The sequence below is a fragment of the Vidua chalybeata genome, chromosome 1, assembly GCF_026979565.1.
Source record: "Vidua chalybeata isolate OUT-0048 chromosome 1, bVidCha1 merged haplotype, whole genome shotgun sequence".
Taxonomy (NCBI): domain Eukaryota; kingdom Metazoa; phylum Chordata; class Aves; order Passeriformes; family Viduidae; genus Vidua; species Vidua chalybeata.
Window position 1 is genome coordinate 55,136,380 of NC_071530.1, and position 18,906 is coordinate 55,155,285.

The following is an 18,906-nucleotide window of genomic DNA, read 5'->3' on the forward strand; positions in this document are numbered from 1 at the left end:
CTTGATATGAAATTGTTAAAGGTGGCCCTTTGTTTATTTGCTTCCCTTTAATAACTCCATCAGAATAGAAGCTTCATTGAGGGCTTGACTGACATAACATTAGGTTATTTGAAGGTTTTGTTCTTTTCAGATCCATACAATTAAAAAATACATATTCTAGGTATCTGCTGGAATGGATAGGACAAGAGCTGTCCCTAGGGATGATGTGCCACAAGAGAACACAGAGTACTAATAAAACATTGAGAGCCATCTGTCAGAGACAAAAAGCCATGGTCAGGGCCTATCTTTCAAAGAAAAATGAAATGACACTTGCCCTCCAAAAGATTAATATATTTGGTTATTGCCCTTTCTCTTCCCCTTTAGCTTTTTAAACTCCATTCTCTAGCAAGGTTTTGTGTTACACTTTTTTTCCCCCAAATCAGAGAAAATGTTTATAGCCTTGCTTCTTACTGTGTGTGTATGGCTACCTTGTTTTTATATTTAGGCAAGGTCTAATTCTGCTTTTCAGGTCTAATTCTGCTTTTCAGATACCTAGCTAACCTATGTTTTCTGCTATGCCCTGTTCTTCTTCCTCCATGGCTAGTAGTGCAAGTTTTACAAACTGAGACATCTGAGGGACAAATGCTTAGAGGCATTTGGCTGCTGGACTCCCATTTGGATAGGTTTTAGCTCATGCGTGATGGGAAATTGACTGTGGATGTCCTTTCAATTCATTATGCAAAAAGCATACCTGTTAGAGGAGAAGCTAAAAGCTTAAGCATTCTCACACAATTCAAGGAATTACATACACACCACCCCACACTTTAATTTCAAGGACTGGAGTCCTTTTTCAGTGGGCAGCTCCAAAGAGCCAACAGGGGCCCTTTTGATTCCTTGCTCACTTGTTGTGCACCTGCTCACGGGCAGAGTATGGGAGATTACATAGCAACAACTAACATCAGTCATCAACATTATTCTTACAGTAAATCCATAACTCAGCACTGTACCAGCTACTATAAAGAAAATTAATTAATAATTAATTACCAGCCAAAAGCATATCTAGGTGTAAGTTCAGAGTTTACCGCCCAAGACTTCAAAAAAAAAAACAACCAGGTTCTTATGCTAAGCAAGTAAACCTAAGCAAGCAACATACTATATAATGCAATATTGTAACTCTAAATAGCTTACTCTTATATAAAACTTATTATAGTAATCAACTGTGTCTCAACACTTATAACCAAAGAAGATCCTACACTATTAGTTTGAAAGCTACTTCAAACAGGAGCTGGTCTATCCCATATATGATTTGCTGCCATGTAGAAAAACAGAAGGTGTGGTATGGGTCACTGAATATCATCCTTGGAGACAAAGTAGTAAGATTTATAAAAAGCAACTTTATTAAAATGCAATTCAAGCAAGATGAAAAATTTTATCAGATGAGCTTAGAAAACAAAAAGGATAAGATTGTTTATGTTACCTAGAGATCTGGGCTCTGTACATTGCAGATGTTTTGGTAAGTTGTTGTTTGTTTGTTTGTTTTTGAAACCTTGATGTCTGCTAGCTGATGATATGCTAGTGGAAGTGTGTTCCATGCTCACAGTTCTTCAGTGACAAAAATCACTGAAAAAAAATCCCTACACCTACCCTCATACCACTTACCTTGTGGTTAAAAAAAAAGGCAAAACCTGGCTAAGACCATGACCCCTTATGACTTTTAAAGAGTTGTATCTGTGTATTTGTAAAGCTGAGGACATAGAAACTCACAATGGGAGGAACAGAAATAGTCAGGGGAATCTTTTAAATCAGTTTTGCCACTAGGAAAATCCTAACATGGCATGGTGTCATGATTGCTGACATTTCAAGGTTTTTTCCATCCCCTTCCTCTGTGATTTGAAGACTCACTCTCTAAGCTCTATGAGCAGAAAAGAAGTCCCTACTAAAATATTTTATTTTAGACACTTATATTTTAAATTATCAAGAACAAGTCATTACTTAATATGAAATTAACCTCCATTTTGCTATTGTCTACATGATAGAAAAAAATTTAATGATTGGTTCTTCTTTTCCTCTGTCTCTTGAATGACTTTAATCTTCCTGGTTTTTAACTTCTTATTCTATTAGTTTAGGAGACTTCCTGAGGAGGGAGTAAAAAAATCACAGCATACAAAACCAAGCATTGTTTAAATATGCTCAGTTTTCTGTTTTAATATAAGAGTTGAAATGCATATCTTGAGACTGAATTCATTTATCTTAATGAGCTGTTGCTTTTCTTTTTCCAAGGTGGAAGTTTCTGTGTCTCTACAGGGATTGTTGTGAAAAAGCTGGGATTCTTTTTATTTCTCCAGGAGTAGCACCAGCCCAATAAGCCAAACTGGTTCATGACTGGAATTGCTAGTCTGTCACTCATTCACTTATTATGTCTTTATTTGGCATGTGAATTTAAAACATCTAAATTACTCTGATCCCTTTACTCGTTTTGTCACCTCCTGGGTTAGATAGGTTTTGTATCAACAGTTTTTTCTGGTGGCACACTCAGCCCTGCTCAGAAATTTATGCTATAAACTGCTCTGACTGCCTTAGTGCACAAAGTGGTGAGTAGAAGTTTGTCATACTGAATAAAGTTCTCTTATTTTTAAATTTTCAGGGCGTGAAGATACTTGACATGATCTCCAAGCAAAGAATTACCAATGTGCCTCGAGATGACATAAGCCTTCGCCCAGATATGTATCCCTGCAGCCTTTGCTGGAAGGATAATTTAACGCTGATTATTGGCTGGGGAAATTCAGTAAAAGTACAGTTACCTGTCTTTGTAATAAATGCTTGCTGTTATCACAGACAAACAGAGGATTGTTTCTGAAAAGTAAAGACAATTGAAAAAAATAGAATTTGGTTTGACCAGTATTCAGAACTCTTGCTACCTTAGAAATGTCATTGGACTGACCCTCATGAGGAGGAGGAGTGATAGGCACCCATTGGTTAGACAGATCACTGTGTGAGAGCATGCAGTGAATGTAATCCTCAGGGACATTTTACTCCTTGGAGAGATTTTGTCTTTTGAAAGCTTTTAGTGTGCTGTTGAATTTTTTTTTTTGGATTAGCATTAAGGAAGAACAACTTACCATGAGGTATTTTTGGAGGGGATTGATTTGGGGGCTGAGGAGGTTACATCTGCTAAAACAGCCACATGATTTTGGTCAACCATGGGGAAAAAAAATGGATGGGTGGAAGGACAGACTGCTTAGGGTTTTGTTATCTTTCAACAAGTAACTGGCATTTCAAATTTATGTGGTGCAGACTGATTATCATTTGCTCAGACCAGCACATGACATGAGTTTGTTACAAGCCTGTTAGCTGTTTTCTAATAACAGATTACTGCATCACTGCTCAGTGGGAAATTAAAAGTGCCTGATAGGAATAGATGGAAAGGGAGGGTGGAGTGAGGTAGGTGACATGTAAAAAGCTTTTGGAATGTTAAGCTTAGAGTTCTATAAATGAGGAGGTTTGTCCTAAGTTTGGCATCTGTCTTCCCCTTTCTATTTGCCTGTGCTTCACAACATTTGGTTATTTGCATTTCTTTGTATGTACATACTCGCCTCTTGTAACTGGGAGGAGTAATAGCAAACATACTGAATAAGAATCAGATACCTTGAAAGGTAATGAGACACAAAGTGTGAGAAGACACCAAAACCAAATTCATAAATAAATGCTTCTTTGAAGAAGGCATAATGGGCATGTATTTTCACATTTCTTTTATGTGGTCCTCTTCTCTCCCAGCATATTTATAAGGCTGTGAACTACAGCCACTACTGATGCATCATTACTGTTTCACAACTTGTGTTTTCCAAAATAAAGAAATACATGTCCGAGAATTCCCAGAAATTGCCTTTCTTATTGAGGCAAAGTTAGTGTCATTTTAGGAATTACAGCTTCCTTATTGTAACAATTCAAATCTTGTTTCCTAGATTTGCTCAGTAAAAGAACGGCATGCCAGTGAAATGCGTGACCTACCAAACCGCTACGTGGAAATAGGTATGCTTGTATGAATTCACTCCTTTCCAAAAAGCTTAAAAAGTCTTCTACATTCTAGCCAGAACAAAACTGTTACACTTTGGAGGCAACATGTAGTTGTAACATAAATGTCTCCTCATTTTTAGTTGCTGAGGTTGTCATAATGCCCTCTTGCCTAGGTGTGAGGGTTTTTTTCTGGAGAACCTTAAGTTCTGTGATCATCTAATATCAGAGATACTTGTGTGAACAGTGGATGCCTTAACTTTCCCTTCATACAGATTCCTTTAGGGAACTTGAGTTTTCATCTTGGTTAAATGATTGATGGTCATTGTAGCAGTAAAGAGAAAATAGATACTACTTTATTTGATTATATGTTGTTTGACTACACTACTCATAACATTTTTCTCTTTTTTTTTTTCCCATAAAAATCTCTGGTGTAGTGCTAGGAAATGGATTTTAATTTATTTTTGTTTCCTTTCTTGGCTTCTGAATTTTATATTTTCATTTGCTTTCTTATTTTTCTAGCTAATCTGATGTGAATGAATTTTTATTATTACTGGTTATTGGAAAAGTTCTTGACAAAGTAAAATGGAATTCAAAGAAAATTTGGAAGGGAAGTGGGGATGTAAACAAAAAGTCACAACTGTCCCTAGAACTGTCTGCTGGGGAAAAGAAGTATCTAGGCACAGATAGTGCTGGAAAGATAAACAGGCCCTCTGACTCTGCAGACCAGAGTGGGCAGCAGTTTGTAGGCTTTGATGCTCCCTTGACTGTAGTAACTTGGGATTGTAGATAGGGTGTTCAGGCAAGATCCTGAATCATGTCAGTTTGGAATGATGTATGGCATACGTGTGTATATGCTCTGTTTTCTGATTTCAGGAAAGGACTGTTCTAAAATAGCTTCTGAAAATCAGCTAGGAGACTTGTTAAACTCTGCAGGGAGTCTGAATACTGAGAGATTGGTGGTTGCCTGAGAATTAACTGAGACCTGAAAGGTATTTGTTGTTTAGGATCACATAGTGCAAACAGACTATTTAACTGCAGAATTCTAGGATATTCACAATAATTTTATCAAGGAAAAGTTTGGTCATGAGTTTTAGCCTCAGATCTTGTATATAATATTTTTTGTACCTGTAAGTAGGTTTTAGCAGAAAACTAAATGGGTTTGGTCACATACTGACAAGTAAACAGAGGTAACTTCTATTTCAGCTGTAATGTGCTTGTATGGATGGTGCTAGTATTAGGTGACTTTCTATTGGAACTTGATTAAAAAACATAAAAAGTTGTCATTGGGCTATTTAGGTGCAGACATGAAGGATATAGATTTATGTGGAAGTAACTTTTTCATCTTAAAATTTCTGGCCTTTGGTTTTCTCTGTTGTCTAGAGGACTGGTATTTTATCTCACTTAATCTGTTAATGATGTGGTTGAGATTTTATTGTCTGGTTTCAAGTCAAAGCACTGAAATTGCTCTGCTAAATGCTATCCACAGCACTCTAGAACTTGGGAGGATTGGGACAGAAAAGAGAGAGACACAGTTTGTTCAAGTCTCAGTATAAATTAATAGTCTTTAATATAGTCACATTGAAAGTCTTCTTGACTGCAGTATGTCATGCCATAACATCTATTTCGATTTTACTTCATCATTACTTTTCAAAGGTATAGCTGGAAAGTCTGGTCTTATATCAGACCTGCAACCAGTATAGGTTTTTTTTGCAAGACCACTAATATCTGAAGTGGATGCATAAGCTGATAAACTTGCATAAAGTAAAGAATTTATACAAGGCAAGAATATAATCCTTCAATGCAAGGACAACTGAGTATCTTTCAGATATTTTGACTCATAAGATCTTGTCAACAAAAGGAAAAGCAAAACCCTTAACACCGTATTATTTTTGTCAAGTTTAGTGGTGTGGTGTTTTTTAATTTTTTTCTCCCTGCTTTTACAATTTTTCACCTGGAAGGAAAACCAGAAGTGGAGCAGGAAACTTCATAGCTGCTTCTTTGGTTATCAGGTTAATACAAATGGAGTCTCTGATAAAACAGTGTCCTGTCATGTGTCAACAGTTTCAGGTTTATGCTGTTTTAAAGCCATTCTGAGGGCCTCTGAGTTCCATGGTGGTATCATAGAAAACTGTGATGGCATTAGTAGATAATAAATGTTTCTTCAGTACTTTACAGTCCAGTGAATAAGGAAACAGTATTTCCTGCATTGCAATTTAGGTGCATAGGATCCTGTTTAACAAAGTACCTCCTCATCTTCTGTTTCTGTCTCAAGAATTAGCTATACTTACTCTAAACTGGGAAATAATTACAGTATCTGCTGTGATGCTAAACCCCACAATGCGTGTTCTAGCTGTTTTATCTTAAAGAAGATAATGCTGTGGTTATCTGTAAGAAAAAATAGATGAATTATACAGGTCTCATGCACTGAGATCCATGTGGCATTGCTAATTTAATTTACATCTTTCAGTGTATTAGTGGTGCTTTTCTTCAGTAATCTTGCAATTGCTTTTGCTACAGTTCATTACCTCTGTGAGTCTTCGTTCAATGTCAAAGATAAACTCCAAGTGAGTGTTTCTATTTAGGTTTAAACATATGTTAGCTGAGCAGATCCTATCAGTTTAGCTCTGTCAGCAACTGCTGTGAAGTAGTGTATTGATTAGAAAGTATTGGTATTGAATTACAGGCTTAACGTGGACTAAATGCCATTGTGATCCTTCTTAAAGAGTGCTTGACCTCTGTGCTCACTCCTGAAGCATGCACAAAAGCTGTAATGCTGCACAGCTTCTGGTCTGAACAGGGAACCCTTCCTCAACTGGAACCCATGAGAAGGCTCCTTGATAAATAACTAATTAGACTTTCCAGTAAGTACAATGCCTTTTCAAAGGAAAATAGGTAATCTTGTCTTCCTTGGCCTTGTCAGGATTTTATATAATTTTATGGAGAAGTACTTTATCTCTGCCTCAGTTACTCAGGTCGTTAATGATAGCAGAAAATAGAGATTAACACCAGAAGTATGTAAAAGACTTCAAGTTGATTAGAGAATTTATATTCAATTTATTTTTGTCTAGATTTTATCTGAGGAATCTCAGCTTAATTCCAGGTACCAGCCAGGCAGCAATGTCTCTTGAATACTTATCTCCCTTTCTATTCTACCAAATTTCCCACAAAGCAGATTCCTGGTTTAAAAATTACATGTTTCAAGGCTATGCTTGTAACAACACATCTGTGTGTTTTACACAGGAGTAGCTTCATACCTGCATGGCAAGTTAGCATCATGCATTGAGATTGCACATTTCAATCTGAATACATGGGAATATTGAATTTTTTCTTTTTTGTTTGTAAAGTGAGATTAATGGGATCTAATGTACTGACATATTTCTCTTTATGTAGACGGTATGTAAGGCTTAATTGATGAATGTGACAATCAAGAAATTTACTTCATAAGGTGATTTATGCAAACATTTCATGGAAGCAAGTCTGCTATACTCTGAGAAGCCAAAAAAAAAAAAAAAAAGAAGAAAAAGCCCAAAACTAGTTATATAGTTGATTCTGCTTAGAATTTTGTTCATCTGTTTTGCCACAAGCCAAACCTATAATTTATAAATTGCTTCATAAAATGAGTCAAAATTCTTCAAGATTTTGACTTCTTTGTCATCAAACCTCAGAATTTCTAAGCCCCAAAATTCTTCAAGACTGAATATTTTTCCTGTTGGTTAATCTTGATTCAATGGAAAAAAAAGAATTTTTCAGAACATTGGCTTTGTAGCTTAAGAGATACTTATGTGGGGCCTTTTCTTGTCCTCTCCTTGGAACTGAATTCACATACTGTTGGGAAAATAAAAAAGTTATATTTTACATCAAGTGCAACTCCATGCAGAAGATAATAACTAATCAAATCATGCCATTCTGTATTCTGTTTTGGTTTGCATAAATTACCTAGCTCACTAAAAACATCTGCAAAATTTGTGTTCATTATTATTGGTCACAGTGCATCATACCCTTAAGAGTTCTCAAGATGGTATCTCCATCACCAGTGCTTTTAGGTGAAATCAGAGGTAAAACCCTCTGACTGTAACCAAAGTTTTACTCTTCAAAATCAGCTGTGGTAATGCAGGCGCTGCTTTTAGAGGTTTGACTAAACAATATAGACTCCTTTTAGTTTCAGTATGTCGCATACGTGTGGATCTTTAAATCCCAGAGAAAGTGGTTTTATACAGTTTAGGTAAATATTGTAGCATATATAGTTTCATTTCTGTATTTTTATGTATTTCATACATTTCATTTAATGAGCAGCAAAGAAGATTTACAGGTTTCTTCATTTTGCTTCCAGGTAATTTATTTGACATCTGTACATAGATGCTGAACATGGAGTAGATCCACTGTCAGCCTATCTTCTGTCTTCTCTTATGACAGGCGTAAACATGTATGACACATGGCCATACCTCAGTCATTTCCATTTACTTTGATATTACATTTGTTTTAATTATTTTGGATCCTTTTCAAACTAACAGCATTTCTGTATTGCCTTTATGTTGGATTTCTTTTCATCCTTGATCACAACACAGTGTCCAGAGAGTAAGTCAATTTAACCTATTGTTCTGTGCAGCTGTAACTTCCATCTTTTTTTTTCAGTAAGACATTTTTGATTAGCAGCATCAAAGGTTTTTGTCAGGTCAAGAAGCACTGTTTATGCCAGCTATTCTTTGTTCAAGGCTGTAGCTGCAGAGCTAGAGCATTGTATTTCAACAATGTCTCTTGAGAAAGATGAGCTAAGAGAAAGCTGATAGTGAAAACAAGGAAACTATATTCTACTCAAAACAAAAACTTGAAGTGGTAATTTTTACTTGTTTGTTTATTTGTGTTTCACAGATCAGTACTTCTGCTTGATCTTAAATACACCATTACAATCGGCATTACAAGCATTTTCACTGGCAAAGGGACTTAAGTTCTAGTATAAGACAAAGAAACACACATGGATTTTAAAGTTGTTTCTATAATCATTATAAATGATAATTCACCTTGCTGTTTTCCTCTTCAAATACAAACCACAGTATTTTACATGCCTTTGAGAGCCTTCTCCTGGCCCTTCTATAAAGCTGAATTTAAAGTTTCTTTGATAGTATTATGGATTTCACTTTGTTTTTTATTTTCCATGTTTTTTCTCCTGCCTTCCATATTTTTTTAAAATGCTAAATACTAAATTTTAACCTGAGAATAAGGTATGTAGTTGGTTTTGAACTGATTTTTTTTTAAATCATCACTGAGAGCAACATGTGATACAGTCAAAGTAATCTCATCAGTCTTGTAGGCTAGACAAAAATAATTATGTACATGGTTACACATTTGAACCTCTTCTCTGTGAATGGATTGAGTGCTCTACTCTTGTGCTGTAGTGTGGTCCTTCAGTGATGCCAAATTGTCAGCAGTCATTGAAAGAAAAACTGTGCTTGGTTATTCGTTGAGAGACAGGTGTCAAATATATACTCTGTTTCATTGTAATTTTTCTCCTTTTGTGGGAGGACAATTATTTCTCCTGTTCCTTCTTATTATCTTAGCTAAAGAAAATCAGCTTTATTTTTAATGTCATTATACTATATCTTCTGTTTGCCTCGCTAGTAAATTTTAGTAAATATATATATATATTAGTAGTGTAATATGCTAAACAGTAAGGAAGGAAACTGTTTGTTTCTTACTTATGCTTAGATTCTCCTAAAACCATGTTTTGGAGAAAATAATGAAGTATCTGATGCTTCTTTAGAGGCTTATAGTTTCAAGGCTTGCTAATGTAAACACTTGGATGATTCTTGTTTTTGTCCCCATGAGAGAGGAGCTTGCAAAAAGTGGTGCATTATAAATCCAGCAGAATAAAAACAAAGAGCTGTTTCTGTGGCAGAGGTCTCATTTGTTAAGTACTTTAGTAAATACAGTTCAGCAGTCTGTTTTTCTTTCTCTTTCTTGAAATAATCTCATGTAACTATCTCGATTTCAAGACCAATTTCAGAAAATTATGTTTTCATTTTTATGAACAAGATACTATGAACTGTGTTTTCTTTGTAATGAGTGTATCTGTAAATTATTCTGTGATGTTTAAAGTGATGATAAATAATGATCGTAGTGTTTTCCTATATACCAATAGATGTAGCAGGCGCAATTCTCTTATGGCCACATGAATATGCTGTGAATATGCAAACCAATGAATTTGCACTACTAATTGCTTGTTTTATTGAGTTTGATTTTTGTTTTGCTTCCTTTTTCAATGTGATTACTGAAAATCAGACTGCACCTTCATTTCAAATGTTTCATCTCTAACATATCCTGGAGTACAAACATTTCCTTTTGCAAGCTTTTATGTAATTTAATCTGTTAAATGTAGTTCTTCATCTGGTCCAACTGGGAAATCTCAGGGTTTGTTATATGTGTTGAGTCTTCAGTTCTCTGAAGTGGTGCTGTATGCTGTTGATTGTCTCTGAAAATCAGTGAGTTTTTCTTAGGTAGTAGTTCATACACATTCATGTTTTAAAGTCTGTTTTTCTTTCCTGTATTTCAGTTTTCCAATTTGACACCGAATTCTATGTCAGTGGACTTGCACCTCTCTGTGACCAGCTTGTTATACTTTCATATGTAAAGGAGATCTCCGAAAAAATGGTAGGTTTTTTTTATCTCAGAGTTTCCTCACAACATTAATTTGGCCTGTGAGTTAGGCCTTAAACTAGTCATACAAATATTATTATCTGAGAAAAAATTTGTAGTCTGCTGGAAGTAAACAGTGCTTGAAATGTCTCTGATCCATAAAACAAGGTCAGTGGAGGTGACGTTGAAGACTAACGTGCTTCCCTTTCAGGAATCATGTTTGGGTTCCTTTTTTCCTTGCAGAATGAAGAGAAAGTCTCTAGCTAGTCCTTCTTTCTCCTTTTTCCTTCCTTTCTTCCCCACGCCCCCACCCCCCCACCCATTTCTCTCCTCTCTTTCTTCCTGATGTTTCTGCACCAGAAGAAATTAAGAATCTTGTTTGGCCATAAGAGGAGCTTGCTGACACTGCATAAGAGTGACTGCAGGAATGAATGATTGTGAGCTAGTGGCATCATTGTTTCCTGTTCTTCTAAGATCTTTAGTTGCATACACCCAGATCCACATGTGAAGAGGTAGAAATTAGAATTCATGTCAGCCATTTTTACTGTGCATGGACAAGTGTCTGTCTCCAACATTGATTTCATATTGCCAAATAAAAGGCAATGCAGTGGAGGAAATCCTTGAAGCTGCAGTGTGAGGATGGCAGATGCTCTTGATCATCTCTTTGATAAGCATGTCTGCTTATCATCACCATAGTAACCTTAAGAAACTGCACAAGCTGCTAGGCAATGAAATGCTCTAGGTTCAAACAAATGCATGAGCCTTCTGAAATCAGTGGGGTTAGCTTCTAGTTCTATTTCAGGATGTCAGATTATTATTTCTTTATATTAAGGATAAAAATAATGTCAGAGCAATGTTTCCCAAAAGAGACAGCACAGTGTGGGAGAGTCAGTGAAAGACAAGAAAGCAGACAAATGGGATAAGAAAGGGGGAGGAAGAGGTGGGATGAAATGCTAGGGAACAAGGAAATTGGAATGCCACTGTTAATGAAGAAGTAGTACAGGAAAGGAGCTAGTGTAAATGAGGTTGTGACTGCTAAAGGTTAAAGTAATTTTAATTGCTTTAGGACAGAAAGATGAAAAGGGAATTTCAGGTGATATAATGGTAATTGAACATAGGAAAAAGTTTTTCTCATGTATTTGCCTTTAATTAGCGTTCCAAACAAACTCCAAATGCTGGACTTCACTAACTTCTCAGTTCTCTGGGTAGCTGTAGGAGGAACAGAAGTAAAATTGTACAGTTGCAAGGAACACTTGTCTTCCTACACTTGATTTCACAGCTTGTAAATGACAGTGTCTTACTTATTACAAATTAGATCACAATTGAACTTACTTTGAAAGTTTTTTTAGTTTGTGTATTTTTTTCCTGAAACAGTTAAATTGAGAAAGGACCCAAGTGGTGCTACTAATAGGTAGGTTAGAGCTGTTTAAATCCACTTTCTATATGTTATCGCTCTTTTATTCTATATTTTGCTGTAATTCACAGCCTGAAGTAGAAAATATAGGATTATCTTGGACCTTGACTTAATTAAAAATGCAGCTAGTTGAAGACAGCAGTTTCACTTGGACAGAAGGTGAAAATCCATTATGTCATCTTAGCATAACCACCTACATTGCACTTGAAAGTTCATTTTACTCTAAGTTCATCAGAATCGCAAAGTTTTTGTATTATTCTCAGATTAATGTTTCCCTGCTGCTGCTGGCTGCCTAAAATAAAACACCAGCTTAAAAAAAAATATTTTAATACCAGAATACCAGGTTCATAGAGCTCTGTCCTTCAGGGCATGAGCCCAGCTGGGTATGGGTTCTAAATAGTTCTGTTGCTTGTTGAATGAAGCAATTGATAGTCATCTGTGATAGCCCTGAAAACTTCTGTGACCAAGAGCAGAAAAGTAGTGAGCAAACTTAGGGTAGGATTGGACCTATGTCTTATCTCTACCTCCTCCTCCAGACTGATCTCCTTCAAGGAAAGCAATCAAAGAGTAACTTGGAGTAACTTTCCTTTGAGTTCCAGAGGCAATTATTCTGTGGAGCACAGCGTTGCAACTTGTATGATTTGCAGCTGAGTAGCCAGTGCAAAGTACTGCATCTTTGTGGAAGTTTGCAGCTGTTGAATTTCAGCCTTGTTTGTAGATGACCGCCAGTTGGTATTGCTAAGGTAAATCATGTAGGAAGTGACTAAGGTGTCATTTTTCTAGGAAGTGGAGTGTTGTGCAAGGCCTAGACTTGATATTGTACAACCCCTGCCTGAGTCCTATGAAGAGATCTCTTCTGATGCACTAACAGTACGAGGATTTCAGGAAAATGAATGTCGTGATTATCATTTAGGTAGGTGTTCTCAATATTATTGTGTTTTGTTTTCATACCTTGCTTAAAAAAAGATTTGGGTGTACTTAGCCTCCTTTTTCATTTTTATGTCATTTTATTGTCATCTCCATGAATAGCTGTAACTGCTTATGACACTGAAGGGCAAGGTAGAAATCCACAAGAACCAGTCATATGAAATAAAACAAATGTGTGTATTTCAACATCATGATTTTTAATGCCATCTATTAGGTCAGACCTACTGGAGAAGGCAGAAGTAGATACACCTCATGTAATGTCCAGTATTGTTGAAGGCAATATCTTTGAAGGAGATTTATTCAACATATGATCCATAGGATCTCTTTTTACACTAAGGGCTTCAGGAATAATGAAACTAGTATCACAATGTCTGGAAAAGCTGCTTTAGAGGGAAAGATTGAATAAGTATCATTTCGACAGTAAGATGTACCTGGGTCACCTTAAAGGGGGCCCACTGATATTTAGCTTCCCTGTACTGACAAAGCTGCCAGTTTTATTACAGACCTGAAATGGTTAAATGGAATTAATAGGAACTGGATTTTGGCATGCTCCACCTAGAGGATAGGTGTATGTAACAGGAAAGGACATTAAGCCCTGGCACAATATATGCCATCTTTTAAACATGGGATAGTTTTCTATCTATATGTTGTAGCTCAGAAAAAGGCATGGCAAAGCTGATGGATAATTCCTTGGTGAAGATTATGTAGCCTGTGTTATACAGAAGCGTTTCTTTTGGCTTTTAAAATACATTAATCTGAATTTTAAGTATCTCCTCTGGCAGCATGCTTCAAATCATAGGCTTGGCAAACCTCTTTGTGTACATCTATGCCCTTAAGCCACTAGAAATATAGTATATCTCCCCCTGACCTCAAAAACATCAATGCTGCTATCAGTAGAATTGGGGTTTGTTTATATATCTTCCAAAACAGAACATTGATGTCCACAGCTGTACTTTTATGCTTTATGAATATTCTAGTTTACCTGAAAAATCTAAATGTTTTGTATGGTTTTAAGATAAGCATTATTTTGTGAATGCCTTATCACTTCAGGAGTGTGTTTGTATGTGTTTATAGAAACTGATCTGGACAGTGAGTGGTTTTCTGTTCTGTACCTACAAAGTATTCGTGTTTCTTCATGGTTCTGTCCAAATGATAACTGTTCAGAGCAGTCATCTTCTGCATTTGATTTGACCTTTTAGTACTTTTTCTTTGAGCTTACTCAAAAATAAAGGCTTATGGTGTAAGAAAATGCATTATATATATAGCCTTAACTTGCAGCATTGTAAATGCATTGCTGTAATGATGTACTGTGTCCCCAGGGGTTATGGCATCTATCATTTATGCTTTTGATGGCCTTGACCTTGATGGGAAGGATAAGTTTATTGCAGGCGGTGTAGTGTAATAGTCCTCTGTTCTGGTTTGAAAGCAAAACCAGTGAGAGACTCCAAGTCAGAAATACAATTTATTGGGAAAAGGGAAAAAAAGACAAAAATACATGCAATGATACAAAAGGAAGACCACTGACAAAGTCAGAATACAACCTGACACCCCTTTGGCCAGCGTGCTGGTAGCAGTCCAAACTGGAGTGGCTGCAGTCCTCCTGGAATGGCAGATGTGGTTGCTGTGTCTTCTCAGAAACCTGTGGAAAGGCTGCCTTTCTGTCTAGAAATCCCTGGATTTATCCAGATGGGAATGCCTAGCTTCTCCCCCTGGGCGGAGCATCTCACAATGGGCTGATGTTATTCTGAGTCATGAGGTGTGTCCTTAATCACGTTAAACAGAACTGGCTCCTGGAGAGTGTTATCTCTGAGTCATGTGGCAAGACATTGATGGGCCTATTAACAGGAGACAAGGAAAACTGTCCAGATGCAACTGCTGCTTGGATGGTAATAGGAAACATCTTGGTGCTCAGTCTTGGACATTATCCACCCCTTTTCCTATTTCCATCTGCATCATGATGAAACCTTACACATAGTTCTCACTTAAGACTAAGTTTCCTTGTGGTACACAACGGGTTTCCCCATCCTTCTGCATTACCCACCAAGTGTAACCGGGTCCTTGAGCAAAAACAACCCCACGGATGGGTTTGTCTTTGCCTGGGGTGGGATTAATCCTAACAGTCTTTCCTAAAATACTTTTCATATGTACCACAGGGACTTTATCTCCATCCACTGTGTGCAAGGGTTCAGATTGGGCAGGACCAGCTCAATTGATGGACCCTCGGGTGTTGACAATCCAGGTAGCTTTTGCCAAGTTCAATTCCCAATTCCTGAAGTTTCCCTCACCGAATGCCTTCAGGGTGGTCTTAAGCAGTCCATTGCATCGTTCAACTTTCCCAGCAGCTGGTGCATGATAGGGGATATGATATATCCACTCAATGCCATGTTCTCTGGCCCAGGTGTTGATAAGGCTGTTCTTGAAATGGGTCCCATTGTCCGACTCAATTTTCTCAGGGGTGCCATGTCTCCACAAGACCTGCTTTTCTAGGCCTAAGATGGTGTTCCGGGCAGTGGCATGAGGCACAGGGTAGGTTTCCAACCATCCTGTGGTTGCTTCCACCATAGTCAGTACATAGTGCTTGCCTTGGCGGGTTTGAGGAAGCATGATACAGTCAATTTGCCAGGCTTCCCCATAGCTGTATTTTAGCCATCGTCCACCGTACCACAGAGGCTTCATCCGCTTGGCCTGTTTGATTGCAGCGCAGGTCTCGCAGTCATGCATGACCTGTGAGATGTTGTCCATAGTAAGGTCCACCCCTCGGTCACGGGCCCATCGGTATGTTGCGTCTCTCCCCTGATGACCAGAAGCATCATGGGCCCAACGAGCTAGGAATAATTCTCCCTTATGCTGCCAATCTAGGTCTACTTGTGATATTTTCACCTTGGCAGCTCGGTCTACCTGTTCGTTGTTGTGATGCTCTTCAGTAGCCCGACTCTTGGGTATGTGTGCATCCACGTGTCGAATCTTCATGGTCAGCTTCTCTACTCAGGTGGCAATGTCCTGCCAGATCTCGGCGGCCCAGATGGGTTTCCCTCTGCGCTGCCAGTTGGCCTTTTTTCAGCGACTCAGCCATCCCCACAGAGCATTAGCTACCATCCATGAGTCGGTTTAGAGATAGAGCCTCGGCCACTTCTCTCGCTCAGCAATATCCAAAGCTAGCTGGACAGCTTTAAGCTCTGCAAGCTGACTCGATCCACCTTGTCCCTCAGTAGCTTGTGCCACTTGTCGTGTGGGGCTCCACACTGCAGCTTTCCATTTCCGACTAGTGCCTATGATTCGGCAGGAACCATCCGTAAAAAGGGCATATTGTCTTTCAGTTTCCGGTAGCTCATTATATGGTGGGGCCTCCTCGGCACATGCCACTTGCTCCTCCTCTTCAGAAGACAATCCAAAAGTCTCTCCCTCAGGCCAGTTTGTTATAATTTCCAGAATCCCAGGGTGATTCGGATTTCCAATACGGCACGCTGAGTGATGAGGGCAATCCATTTACTCCATGTGGTGTCTGTGGCATGATGTGTGGAAGGAACCTTTCCTTTAAACATCCACCCCAGTACTGGTAGCCTGGGTGCCAGAAGCAGCTGCGTTTCAGTGCCAATTACTTCTGAGGCAGCTTGAACTCCTTCATAGGTAGCCAAGATTTCCTTCTCTTTGGGAGTGTAGTTTGCTTCAGAGCCTTTGTAGCTCCGGCTCCAGAATCCCAGTGGTCGACCCCGAGTCTCCCCAGGCACCTTCTGCCAAAGGCTCCAGGACAGACCATGGTTCCCGGCTGCAGAGTAGAGCACGTTCTTTACCTATGGTCCTGTCCTGACTGGGCCAAGGGCTACCGCATGAGCTATTTCCTGCTTGATCTGGGTGAAAGCTTGTTGCTGCTCAGGGCCCCAGTGGAAATCATTCTTCTTGCGGGTGACCAGATAGAGAGGGCTCACAATCTGGCTATACTCGGGAATGTGCGTCCTTCAAAAGCCTATAGCACCTAGGAAAGCTTGTGTCTCCTTCTTGTTGGTAGGTGGAGACATAGCGGTGATCTTGTCGATTACTTCTGTCGGGATCTGACGACATCCATCTTGCCACTTGACTCCTAGAAACTGAATTTCTTGAGCTGGTCCCTTAACCTTGCTTCACTTAATGGCAAAACCAGCTTTCATCAGAATCTGGATAATTTTTTCTCATTTTTTGAAGACTTCTCCTGCTGTGCTCCCCCACACAATGATGCCATCAATATATTGTAGATGTTCGGGAGCCTCGTTCTTTTTCAGTGCAGCCTGGATCAGTCCATGTCAGATGGTGGGACTGTGCTTCCACCCCTGGGGCAGTCGGTTCCAGGTGTACTGCAGTCCCTTCCAGGTGAAGGCAAACTGAGGTCTGCATTCAGCTGCCAAAGGAATGGAGAAGAAGGCGTTCGCAATATCGATGGTCGCATACCACTTTGCTGCCTTGGACTCCAGCTCGTACTGAAGTTCCAACATGTCTGGCACGGCAGTGCTCAGTGGTGGTGTGACCTCATTCAGGCCATGGTAATCCACCGTCAGTCTCCAATCCCCACTGGACTTGCGCACTGGCCATATAGGGCTGTTGAAAGGTGAATGGGCCTTGCTGACCACCCCTTGGCTCTCGAGTTTACGAATCATCTCATGGATGGGGATCACAGAGTCTCTGCTGGTACGATATGCTGATGGTTTACTGTTGCTGTGGCAATTGGTATATGTTGTTCTTCAACTTTCAGCAGTCCCACAGCAGAGGGGTCGTCTGAGAGACCGGGTAAAGTATTCAGCTTTCTGATGTCTTCTGCCTCTACAGCAGCTATTCCAAAAGCCCAGCGATGTCCTTTTGGGTCTTTGAAATATCCATTTCTGAGACAGTCTATGCCAAGGATGCATGGGGCCTCTGGGCCAGTCACGATGGGGTGTTTCTGCCACCCATTCCCAGTTAAACTCACTTCAGCCTCCAATACAGTAAGCTCCTGGGATCCTCCTGTTACCCCAGAAATAGAAATGGATTCTGCTCCTACATATCTTGATGGCATCAGGGTACATTGGGCACCAGTGTCAACCAAAGCCGTATATTTTAGTGGTTCAGACGTGCCAGGCCATCGAATCCACACAGTCCAATAGATCCGATTGTCCCTGTCCTCTACCTGGATATTAAAGTATAATAATGGGTTCTAAACCATCATAAAGTTTACACATAGTGGATGAATCAGAATTTGCAATAGGCTGTAGTGGTTTTTTGAAATATATTTTCCCATTTAAACCAGTTTTAATTTATTGGAGAATACAGCATCCAAACTAGTGTGTCCTGCAGGAGTAGCCTTGCTGTCTTCCTTGCATCTCCTCTTTGTAAATTGCCCTCAAGGGTATGCTAAAAAGCAGAACTTAACTTAAAGAAATTATAATAATAATAATAAAACTGTGTATGCATTTGCAGAGTATTCGGAGGGTGAATCACTTTTTTATATCATCAGCCCAAGAGATGTGGTTGTGGCCAAAGAGCGGGACCAAGATGATCACATTGACTGGCTTCTTGAAAAGAAGAAATATGAAGTAATTTTTACATCATTCTTCCCTTCAGACTTTCCTTGCTTGGAAATTGGAATAGGATGATGGACTTTGCTAGGTCATTTGGATTGGACTGTTTCTGTTCCTATAGTCATTGACTAAATGTTTGTAAAGGATGGGAGTTAACTATACATTACTCCATCTCTTACGCAGTCTCACTACTGAAACAGCTAATCAGAATTTCACCAAGTGAGGTAGCTGAATTAGATGCTGACAATACTGCTCTCATCATCAGTTATGAAATGTATTAGCTGACACTGAAAATTATTAAAGGTGGACTTTGGCTTAGAACAGCAGAAGAGTTAAGTAATGAGCTGTGCTTTTAAAAGTAAAATACTATGGGCTTAAACTGTAGCTGCCCATACTGAAAGTATTGTTGCTCACAAT

The 18,906-nt window shown here is 38.8% G+C and overlaps 1 protein-coding gene across 4 annotated transcripts in view; it reads left to right on the forward strand.

Annotated features, from left to right (window-relative positions):
• VPS41 (VPS41 subunit of HOPS complex) overlaps positions 1–18,906 on the forward strand; it is a 137,961-nt gene that overhangs the window by 86,410 nt on the left and 32,645 nt on the right. For all 4 annotated transcript variants that reach the window (XM_053944158.1, XM_053944168.1, XM_053944181.1 and 1 more), the window contains 5 exons: positions 2,624–2,770; positions 3,942–4,008; positions 10,541–10,638; positions 12,821–12,950; positions 18,389–18,504. In XM_053944158.1, coding sequence (XP_053800133.1) covers positions 2,624–2,770; positions 3,942–4,008; positions 10,541–10,638; positions 12,821–12,950; positions 18,389–18,504 — 558 coding nt within the window. The remainder of the gene's footprint in view (positions 1–2,623; positions 2,771–3,941; positions 4,009–10,540; positions 10,639–12,820; positions 12,951–18,388; positions 18,505–18,906) is intronic.